General features: G+C 40.2%; 1 protein-coding gene across 1 annotated transcript; it reads right to left on the bottom strand.

The window, feature by feature from the left end:
- Positions 1 to 1,346: 1,346 nt before the first annotated feature.
- LOC139727886 (uncharacterized) lies at positions 1,347 to 11,901 on the bottom strand. Its single transcript, XM_071638862.1, has 6 exons — positions 11,814 to 11,901; positions 9,631 to 9,856; positions 6,953 to 7,045; positions 4,927 to 5,007; positions 2,292 to 2,498; positions 1,347 to 1,436 (listed from the first exon to the last, which is right to left on the bottom strand). Exons 2-6 carry the CDS (start codon positions 9,820 to 9,822, stop codon positions 1,347 to 1,349), a joined length of 663 nt encoding a protein of 220 aa, XP_071494963.1. The 5' UTR covers positions 9,823 to 9,856; positions 11,814 to 11,901.
- Between the last annotated feature and the right edge of the window lie 380 nt (positions 11,902 to 12,281).

Genomic DNA, 12,281 nt, shown 5'->3' with positions numbered 1-12,281 from the left:
AAAAAATGAGATCCTATATCCAATGGGATGTTACCTGCCAAGTTTGGTGAAAATCCATCATGGGGATTTCAAGAAGATTGAAATATACAATTTAGGCTCCCATTTGGACCGTCCCCTGGGCTTCCATGGGGGGCACCCTGGATCCACCCTGAACAAACTTGAAACTACAGTCATCAATGTACTAAACTCATAGTATTAACTTTGCTCTTTTACTTCTGGTTCTAGAGAAGATGATTTTTAAATATTCTTTGTTTTGTTTTTGTTTGTTTGTTTTTTGTTTTGTTTTGTTTTGTTTTTGTTTTGTTTTGTTTTGTTTTGTTTTTTTTTTGGGGGGGGGGGGGGGCGTGGGGGCCTTCCAGGGGGAGAATGGTGTCGATTTGAACAAATTGAGATCCTATACCGCCATATTTCTGGTTCTATTTAAAGATTCCTTTAAATTTGGGGAGATTTGCCCTCCACCCCCCCCCCCCCCCCCCTTTCTTTTTGTGCTGGGTTTTTAATTTGAGGTGTCACTGCTGCAAAGGGTTGATTTCTCAAGATGGGAATAATGGATGCTGGTCACAAACAGGCTGAAATTATTTGTCATGTCAGTGACTCACTAATAATTTCTGAAAGCCGTGGCAACAGGGCAGGAAAATGGACAGGAAGGCTGTAGGTGGCATGTGGGGTATGGGTCAGAATAGTATGTCTCACTAGGGGAATTGGTTAAAAGCTGCTCCCCATTGTTCACTGTTTATAAGTGTGGCTGGAAATTTCGAGCTTTATGATTATGGTGTGGCCAGGGTCAGGTTCATACTGAGGGAAGAAAATTGCAAGAGATCTTGCCAACTGAGCGAGCAGCCTTCCTCCATGGGAATACATTGGTTTTTCTTCAGCTGGATATGAACCTCTGTTTGGGATGCTGCTGGTAAACATATTTCTATAGTAAAGGGCCTATCTCACTGGAGGAGATGTTGCCACGACTGTTGCGGCTTGCGTGACTCAAAGACCAAAAATTGGCTTGCTCTCTCACTGTAAGGCGACTCCAAGGCAACATCCAAGGTGTCTCCAAACTAGGTGACAACTTGAATATTTGCCCAGAAGTTGCGGGGATGTTGCTGCGATATCAAGAGAGATCACGGTGACTTCTCTGGGACGTCTTCTCAGTTGTGGAGTTGTCTATGCCAGCAGGTCATCATCATGGGCTTTTGCACAGTTGTGACAACATGGCAGAGACGTCTCTGACATAATATAGTCTCCTCCGCAATGTGGTGGCCACAACTGATGGAGAAATCTGCGAGACAAGCTTACGAGAGGAAAAAGTCTCCCAAAAAAAATCAAACAAGTTCAATTTTTCCCGCAACTACCTAGAGACCTAACCAGTCTCCAGAAGATGTCACAAAGACGTCTCGGCAAAGAATGAAGACGCCAGTTGCCACCAGGTCCCCACTTAGTCTCTAGGCCAATGAGATACGATACAAACGCACATTATTCCAGGAATCCATGCCAGGGGGAACGACGCGAACGCATGCGAGGCACATGTTTTACTTTAACCAGGGCTCCACACTAACTTTTTTATTTGGTGGCCCGATGGGGCCACCAAAATCATCAATTTCAAATTTTTGGTGACCAGAGAGAAAAATTTGGTGGCCCCCCAAAACAATAAAAAACATTAAAATTCCTGCTTTTTTTATGACTCAAATATTCAAGTTTTATCATAGTCAAAATAGGAAGCTGGACGTGTATCTACTCATAAATGAACCTCAATAAACTCGCAACACTCACTCTCAGGCACTCATTCAGTCCTTTTCATCCATCCTTTAAACAAATTTAAATGCTGAATGGTAAGACTAAGTATAAATATTCATTGACAGACAAATGGGTTGCAACATCTTAACATAAATAAATGACACTTTTCACAAAATTTGCCCTTTTTAAAAATTTGGTGGCCTGACTTTCATTTTTGGTGGCACCGGGCCACCGGGCCACCGTTAGTGTCGAGCCCTGCTTTAACGACATGTACGGGCCTTGCCAACGTTTGCGTCACTTTCCCGGGCATAGATTCCTTGAATCGCGTGCATTCGTCTCCTTCTCCGGGGCACATGACAATACCCACATAAGACATCTCAGCCTCTGAAAGCATGTTTGCTAAGTGGAGTTCAGCATCCACAAAAGACATCTGACGATGCTCCTGACAGGAGTTTAGAGAATAGCACATTCTGTTTTCCTTTAAAATATATAATACTTGAAAATAAACCAACAGTCATAATTCTGTGTTACAACACAACATCAGTCCACGCAAACATATCTACCTTTTTGTCCAAATATTCCCCTGCGATGACCTTGACTCTGGCACCCCCATCTGTCACATATGGAATGTCCTCTTTCCTTGAGTCCTGGTAGGCAGGCTCTGTCATCTTCTCCGCGGGACTCAAGTTGACCCAGAGCTCAAGGCTGTGGCAAACGTCTTCACCAGAAGGCATCTCACAGTGGACGATGCCTCGTCCAGCGGTCAACAGCTGCTCAGCAGTAAATTGTGACATAATAAAAAAGCCAATGAGTTCATAGACCACAAAATGCAGGTACCAGTAGTCAGGCCACTTCCAAAAAGGGATGGTATAGTTCTGGTTGAGATGGGGATTCAGATATTTACTTTTTGCGAAATAATCAGAAAGAACTTATATGAAATATTAAAGAGCATACAATTCAAAGAGGTACCGGTATTCAAAGTTTCTTTGATGTAAATTTCCTTTTAATAAGCTGAGATATCCAGAAACAAAGGGATCATAGGACAACTTTATTTTGCTTTATTTTTGGATATCTCAGATATTTCAAAACTGATTTTCATCACATACAGTTTTAATTCCTCATAGACTTGTATGCCCTTTAATATTTCACTTGGTTTCTAACTATTTCACAAAGAGTGAAAAACCTGAATTCCCCATCTCAACCAAAACTATACCATCCCTTTAGATTACTTGTTAAAGGACAAGTTCACCTTCATAAACATATGGATTGAGAAAATGCAACAATATTAGTAGAACACATCAGTGAAAGTTTGAGGAAAATTGGACAATCGATGCAAAAGTTATGAATTTTTTAAATTTTTGTGTTGGAACCGCTGGATGAGGAGACTACTACAGCTTGTGAGTCATATGCGTACAACAGTATAAAGAAAATATAAAAGAAAATTCAACACATTTTCACTTTTTTCGCATAATAAAAGAGCAATTGACTTGCCTCTTTCTAAAGGCAGGGGGAATAATATTACCCATAACATTTATCGGTAACGAGTCAGGGGAATGTGTACTTTTTTCAAAAGATGGAATTTTGTGAAATTCTCTTTATATTTTCCTTATATTGTTGTACGCATGTGACATCTAAGTTATTCATACACTGCAGTAGTCTTCTCATCCAGCGGGTACTGCACAAAAACTTCAAAAATTCATAACTTTTGAACGGATTGTCTGATTTTCCTCAAACTTTCAATGGTGTGTTCTACTAATATTGCTACATTCTCTCAATCCTTATGTTTATGAAGGTGAACTTGTCCTTTAAGATAAACGAAACATTACCACAGAAGTGACACAAGATATCTTCAGATGAAACAGTATTTCTTGTGGCACAGGTTCTGTTCATTCTCATGCAAAAAAAAAAAAAATATTTGCAATTAGATACATGCATTTTGTAATTAGACCTTACGTTTTAAATGGACAAAACAGACTACCCGGTACAACAAGAAAATGTCCATATTTGTTACACCTTCATGACATATTCATCATCAAGTGCTCACATTTGATCAAACAACATTCCAATCAAGATAATTAATCGCCAACGTCCAACTCGGTACTGGGGTCAACAAGCCAAGGTTGTACTTGCCTGTTTAATGTACAACTGCACCTTGTACGATCATGCAAGTATTAGAATTACCTATATCTACACCCCCAAAGTTTACATTCTGCATTATCATGCAATTCACCTCTGTTGTGCCATACTTGCAGGTTGTCATATTCCATGAATTGCGAAGTTTGCATGTTTGTTCAAACCAAATTAAATATACCACAGATAACAATGTAAACACCTGGTACGACAGTCTAGCAGGTATTAAATTGTAAGATGATAATTCACCATACTAGGCTCATGTTACAGTGCTGCACGTAGATCGTTGTGTGCTTTAACAGTGCAGGTGCACAGAATGGGCTGTAAGTGCATATCTGAGAAATTTGATATTTCCTCAATCCATGCACTGCATTTTAATGTTGTTGTATCACTTACTGCAATGCTCTATTCAGCAAGCACAGAGTCAGATACAACAGAGAGATATGTGATCACAGCCTAGATAGAGCAGAGACTCCAACTCTCCTGCTTTCGATGGGAGATCTCCCACCGAAAGTCCATTTTCGCAAAATCTCCCATTCTCCTGCTTGAGATTTAATTTCTCTCACCCTGGCTCTTGTGTCTCCGGCTTAACATAAGATGTATTTTCTCCTCACATGAAATTATCCTTCTCCCACCCAAACACCATATTTTATAAGAAATGAAGTTTTATTAAGCCAAATATATGATTTCTAGTGCCATTGTATGTTGAAAAATAAGCCTCAGATAGCATGAGAGAGCATCTAGAACCCCTCGGGCCCAGAGCTTCCAGGGCCCTTAATCGGGCCCTGGACCCCGGCCACATTAAGGGACTTTGCGCACACCAACTTGGAGTCTCTAGTTTGTCAGGGGTTTCAAGCGGGAGAATCTCAAGATCAGAAGGTGCTTGGGGTTGGAGTCTCTGATACAATTGTAATTTCAGTTTGACCCGCTTTCATTGTGAAGTGCGTACTGCAAATAATTATAAGATATCATTATCAGCACGGATATCACAATGGAATTTATAATTTCTATACAGGTAATGTTGACTCATATTGTTTACTTACAGCATGTATGTTTCATTGTACATACCTGAATACCTCCTTCTTCAATGGATCCTTCATTACCAAGGAAGTCCTGGTATTCTGTGCAACCTTCGAGGACATAAGACACCTTGAATTTCAGGCAGAAAACAAGCAGAAAAAAACCCATAACAAACCAATCAAGAGAATGAGTATTAAAAGACAAATTGTGCTGAGATCAATTGTGCAACATGAGATTTATAGATCATACAAGCACTTGAGTACAGAGATCAACCTTGCTTTCAAATCTTTCTAGGGTAGACTAAGCATAGCAAATTATTGGGTCTGTAAGGTATCAATGCTTTTTATCAGTATCAGAGGCATTACTACCATGCAAAAGCTAAACAAAAAAAAATAGTCTTTGTTTGTGAAAGCAGTTGAAGACCCTATGGTCAACTAATATGCATCACTGCTACAACAGGATTGAATTACTGTATATGTTGAATATTACGTAAGGTTTTATTTTCGCGATGTTCTCAAGTCGGGTGCTATTCGCAAATTTAAAAACACATGAAAATATTAACTCTGTTCCCAACATGAATGTTACATACACATGTATACATTTCTCCATTCAGTACTGTACTCCACAATCATGAATTTAACCACTCATGAAATTGTCGGGAAGTCCCGATTCGGGAAAAATTTGACTCGCTAAATATATGACATATGTGACCCGCTACAACAAAAGGGTCCTAAAGTCGCGCACGGTCGAAGCCGTGAAAATCGAGTTTGAAGTCAGAGCATCAAAATTGGTCAAAACTTACGATTTTCTGATTTTGACATATTATTGTAGTCTGACATATCTTCTATCATCTGTCGAAATTTTGAAGCAAAATGGTGAAAGGAAAGACCAAAAAATAGCGTTTTTCTGGGCCATGTTCTTTGGCGTTTCAACGAAGCAGAAACTGGTTCCAAAATTTGGATTGAGCGCCACAGATAGGCTCCGCCCCTAACGACGACCAGAGTGATCTCATCGGTAAGTTTGCTGCTTGCCGCTAACTGAAGCGTGAAGCTCACACACTGCCCAGTCGACTGGTGCGTGCAGGCGGGGTGCGCTATGCCCAGCCGCTTCTCCTGGCATCCTGGTCACTGATTGGTCGGTGAGGAGACCGCCCACGCTGTGCTTGAATGAGCATTTCGGGAGTTGCTAGGGCTTACCTTCTATTGTCCGGAGGTGAAAACTGACTTGCGTGTCCCTTGATCGCGATTGCGTCGCAAGGAAAACTTTTAGGGTGCTTTTCTCGAAACAGTGATTTCCCAGACGTCTCGACATGCTCTCTTTTAAACATCGATATCCCCGTAGCCGATTAATTTCATAAGATGTGTTATATATCAATTTAAAGCAGAAAGATTAGGAAATTATGCCATGCAATTTTCAAATGATTGACCTCGCCCGACTTTAGGATCATTTTGTTGTAGCGGGTCACATATATACAGTACGTCACATTACTGATGCTTGTATTCACGAGTGGGCTAGACAAGTGTGACACAGGACACAGTGTGAAATGGAGTAATCTTCCTAATGGGACTAAATGAAATATTCAGCATTCCTTTTTTAATATATTCAATTTTTACTACTGTACCTTCCCTGAACACCACTCATGGGCTCCAGAGAATGTTACCATTGCCAACAGTAAGGCCTTTGGTCATTTCTACATCAGGACGATTGGTTAAAAATCTACTTTCACAATTTCAAGAAAATGAAAATGCGACAATCATAAGGTTTGAAGCACAACACTTAGATGCATCATGTTTGCAAGAAGGGGAACCTTAAAATTGAAGGAAAAGAAACTTAAAGTTTGTGTTCTTCTTAACAGTATATGGATATAGATATACTTAAAAGAAATTGGCTCTCATTTATCTAGACAGAACATACCAGTGCAACCATGAGTTACCACTGATTGTAATCGGAATCCCAACTGAGAGCACCACAGCTTTGTTGACATCAAACGCCTAAAACTTGACTTTGGGAGATTTGTGCATAGCGTGAGCCTGTAAGTGTAAATCAAAAGATCATCCAGAGTGATTTAACTTACTATATCTACTCCCCTATGTGGGTGGTCTGGAAAGCCAGCTGGTTTTCTGACGGTGATTTCATCGAGAAGCAGGAAAGGATCAAAGTACTCCATCTGTATGTTGGAAAAAAAAACACACACAAAAAAAACACACAAGAATAATGATTTTTACAAATTGCAAAAACCATTGACATGTTTCATTGACATCTGCGACAAAATGGTCCATCATTGTACTGCTTTGCCACATTAACAGTGAACATCCAAATTTGTAAGTCTTCAAGAAAAGGGTATTTCATTGACATTCAAGTACTGGGGAAAATCATTTGTATAAGGGGGATAATTATCAACATGAAGTTATGACCAACTGCACTGTCATTTTGAGCATCTACAACTGGGTTCTACCGCCATCTCAAAATACATAGTTTTGCTGTTTATAAACTGTAATGTCCTTTTTGCACATAATCTAAAGGGCTAAGTGTGCCATCCCCTAACTGATACTTATAACTGCCTGCTATTCTTTACAACACAAAAGAAAAGAGGAAGGAAATAAGTGAACTTGGCATGATATCAAATGAGTGAAGTTCAAGACACAACAGGTGTAACACTGGTGACCTTAAAGATAATAAAAAGTTTTGGTACCTCAAAAGCTTCCCTGAATTTCCTTGTCTTGGTTTGTGTTTCGGGTTAAAGTACGTTGTCTGTGAGAATTACTCGCCCCAAAGTGCTCTCATGTCTTAGTAATCATGCAATAATGGTTTCGGACCAGAGCAGACGCTGTACAGCGTCAATAAATATTGTACGAAACCACTGACTGCGACCAGCAGCGTGCAGCCCATTGTACGCATAGCTAACTGCGACCAGCAGCCCCATACGCATAGCGTAATGGGGCTTCGCATTGTAGCATTCAGAATCATGACAGAATTAGTATCGCGGGTAAATGTCAACTTAAAATCCAAAAATTTCTTCGATTTGAAGACTTACCAATTAAGTTGAAGTATTGAAAACAGGCTTCGAACAATGTTTGGTTCTGCCAATAGTCCCTTTCTGTTCGAATTGATGACTGAATGTGACTCGGTCGAGAGGACCTTGGGAGAGCTACATACACTGGATACTATGGCCAGCGCATGCGCACACAAACATCTTATCAGTTCATGGATTTGAAATTTGTGCGCATGTGATGTGTTCGCAGGCACTGGCTGTAGTATTCAGTGTACTGTATGTAGCTCTCCTAAGGTCCTGTCGACCGAGTCACATTCAGTCATCAATTCGAACAGAAAGGGACTATAGGCAGAACCAAACGTTGCCCGAAGCCTGTTTTCAATACTTCAACTTAATTGGTAAGTCTTCAAATTGAAGAATTTATGGGATTTTAAGTTGACACTTACCCTGCGATACTAAATCTGTCATGATCCTGAATGCTACAATGCGAAGCCCGATTACGCTATGTGTATGGGACTGCTGGTCGCTATGCGTATGGGGCTGCTGGTCGCAGTTAATTGCATGATTACTAAGACATGAGAGCACTCTGGGGCGAGTAAGTCTCACAGTGTTAGATATATGAAAGGTACTTTAACCTGAAACACAAACTAAGACAAGGAAATTCAAGGACACTTTTGAGGTACCAAAACTTTTTATTATCTTTAACATTTTTAAAAATATTTTTAATAGAACTTCCTTTACTGTCAAAATGCATTCATGAACCATACCCTGAAATTTTCACTGATTTTCAAGTATTTCTTTTTCACCACTTCCATTTTATCAGAAATTAATTTCTCAGGGGATGCTTAAATACATTTTACACTCAATTCAAGACAAATATTAACACTGTTGACAATACGATAGCATATGTGACCCTGCACCACAAAACCAACAAAAAGTCGCCACACATGGATTTTTAGTTAAGGGCTGATTCTGAAAGAGCAGACTATAAGCTTTAAAATGATATATAACTCAATTCAAATGGATTCTCCTAATCTATATAAATATTGGAAAGAAAGCACACACTCTGGGAAAGTTTGAATTGAGAAAAGAAGCTCTGAAGTACAGGGTCTATTCAAACGCTTTTCTTTACTAAGCCGTGCTACCTGTTCCATGAATGGGATAAAAAAAAAAAAATGATGTAAATCACTGTAGCGACAACACTGAAGGGATAATCAGATTAAGCTGAAATTAAGCATGCTCTATTAACACATTCTGTCCATAATAAATGTCAACTTTCAAAGCAGTAGCATCATCCTTTCAAAAGTTATTAGAGTTGAAAGTGAAGAGTGTGCAAAGGATTTTCAAGAAATGAAAGGGGCCTCTAAGAAAAACCTGATCACACTACTCTACTGAAATAGGGGTTGTTGAAAAACTGCTGAAAACACGCTTTTCCATTCAATTTATGATCCCAAACTCAAGAATAGTGTAGAAGGATAGCTCTTTCAGAAAAAATGGAAACTCAAAATCGACTCGGTTGACCCCTTTCACCTTTCTTGAGTCCTCACGTAAAATCAAGGGGTGCGACTCTTTGTTTGTTTTGTGACGCACCGTCACATATCATTGAATCTCCGGGCACTGTGTTACACATGCATCTGGTCTGATGGTAGCTAATGTATATCTGCAACGACGCATCATCTCATAATGTGCAGTGATTCTATTTGCTGTAGGGGAAAGAAACCTTGGATAGATACAATACAAAACATGTCTCCTACACGTACCTCATCGCATCCAATGCTCCTTTGGACTTTGGCTCCCAGACCCGCATCCGTGGCAATGCTGCCAAACCGCCTCATGACAAGTCTTGGGGATGAGCCTTCGGTGCCGGCATCTTCTCTCTCCTTGCTCTTGGCATCAGCCTTCTTCTTCTTCTTCTTTGCCAACGACCCGAAGTGGCTTCCCGACTGACCCATCCAAAGAGACCAGAGAGCCTGCCCTCGATGGCCACTGTGAGACAATACAGATTCATTAACCCTTTCTGTGACAGTCAAGTCACATTATGTGCAAATATTTCACACACACACACACACACACACACACACATGCACACACCCTACGGACAGAAAAAATAGTGTGGCATGCAGAGGATTAATAGAAAAACAAATCATAGATAGCATTGAAAGAAAGGAGACTGCTGGATGTAATCATAGACAACTAGCAATAACAAGACATTCAAAGTAGCATGCAGCAAAACTCTTAACCATCCTTACATCCGAGTATTCTCTCATCGTCTTGGGTTCACAGTCAATATTTTGCTTCGCCATCAGCAATGCATGATGGTATACAAGTGTCACAGCGATCAATCTGAAGAAACATGCAGATCCAGTCCAGTCTTATCAAACCGATAATTTGCAAATAATTGTGACAAAAAATTAATGAAATTTTATCCAAGTATAGTTCCTGTCTTTCAATGCAAGATTGTGCAGGCTATAAAGGCAAATCTTTGCAAAGTTGGCCTACAATGTTACATTGAAGTTTGTCAGCATGAAATGCAGGAATGATTGTACAATTTCCAATGGTCTCCATTTCCAGCTTGGTAAGATAATGACTCTCAAACTGTGCATTACAGTTTATTTACAATGAATAATCTTGTTGTACCCATTTACAGTACATATTCCCACCAGCACCAGAGGGGGCATTAGAGGACATGACTGTCTGTGTATTATAAACTCATGAAACAAACACTGTTTTTCCAGCATTGTCTGCCTACTGATGGCCTGGCACGTCCTCCAAGCTGCAGCTCTGGCAGCATCAGCCCAGTCTAACAAGATTGTCAGGTGTTGCTGCTCAACGGTTACCCTTTGTTGACTATCAAGTTTTCACTCGCACATTGGGTTGATTTCTACTCATGGCAGCATTTTTTTCCCCCACCACACCTGCACCTGTCAACTCAGGGACGACATTAAAATATGCATTCAGTAAGACAAAAAAAAAAAAAAAATTGAACTGCATTTTCCACATTGCAAACCATTTTTTTCTTTATTTCAGTCTCACCTTCTTGATTAAAAAAAAAAAAAAAAGCAAATTATACCTAACGTTAGATCTACATCTATTCTCCAGTCTCCAAGTTTACATTATGCAAACTACGGTGAACTTATACATCGTCACTGATTATAGAATACCTGTAATCAATATTTTTTACAATTTTCTCTTCACGGCTGTGCCTGTGGGGTATTCCACTTGCATAGTCTATGTTATTCATTCACACAGAACAGATTCGTGCATTGCTTGATACCTACCTACATGTAAAGATTATATTTCTCTTAAAAGCTGCATGTTTTCATCATTTCATGTAATGATTTAGTCTAGTCAATACAGACAAATCCCAGGCATTCATTCACATTAGGCTGGCCTGGCCCTGCACCTGCTCTGTGGCATGTCCTGACCACACGACTGACTGCTAAAGACGTCGTTAGTGCTGGTGTGAAGTGCAGAAACACTGCAACCTCGGAAAGCCCTCAACAGCTCCACACCAGCATTTGACGTGTAGAACTGTCGTTTGCAATTCTACAAGCCTCACAATCCATATTGAACCTCCATATTATGGGCTCTGAATTTACATCACACCTAACCCAGAGTAGCTAAGTTGTCATCGATGTTTGTGAATAGGGATGCACATGTATACAGTCTATTAAACGTTAGCAATGTGAGTCACTACGGCTCAATGTACCGTATGATACACTCACGTAGCAGCGGAGAGTGGCCGCTAGCTCAACCAATGCTACGGGGGCGCAGCACGTTCCAGACCCGTGTGGAGCGGTTCACTTGTCACATCTAACGACTGTCGACCACTGACTATTGGAGGCCATAACAAAACGAGGGATACGATGTTTTACACTCAGAGTGTCTACCAGTGCAGTGTTTACTGCCTTGCTACACCCATAAATTAGCGTCACTTGCTTACCCTTCAACAGAATGTTTCTCCTTGGCTCGAAACTCTTACACCTTGTTCATGGTCTCTGTGTCAGGCATGCCGTGCAGTTTACTGTTTGATATACGATCTTTCTTTCTTTTTTCCCCCCGGCCCTGCACTCTACGCAGACCTAGACCGACAGGTTGTGTGATCGACAGACACTCGTACCGATACAAACCAAACAAGAGATGGCGCTTTTGTGTTTGTCCGCACCGAACACTACACTTTTATTTTTTTGACTTCGCAGATTTTGTAAAAGTAAAAAGTATAATGTGATTTTTTTTCCCCCGGTGTCTGAGTGAAACAATAATCCTGACAATAGTGTTCTTGAATGAATTTTGTATCGATGTTCTCATTCTATGATAACGATGTAAAGTAATTATTTAGTGCATTGTGAATGCATGGCAAAGGGAAGGAAATAGAATATCGCTAAACACAAATAAAACAAAAAGAAAGAAA

The sequence above is a fragment of the Diadema antillarum genome, unplaced genomic scaffold (genome assembly GCF_040938485.1).
Source record: "Diadema antillarum isolate AM-2024a unplaced genomic scaffold, OU_Dant_1.0 scf00000018, whole genome shotgun sequence".
NCBI classification, from domain to species: Eukaryota; Metazoa; Echinodermata; class Echinoidea; order Diadematoida; family Diadematidae; genus Diadema; species Diadema antillarum.
The sequence above is the reverse complement of the archived record's forward strand: the minus strand, read 5'-3'. Positions and strand labels throughout refer to the sequence as shown.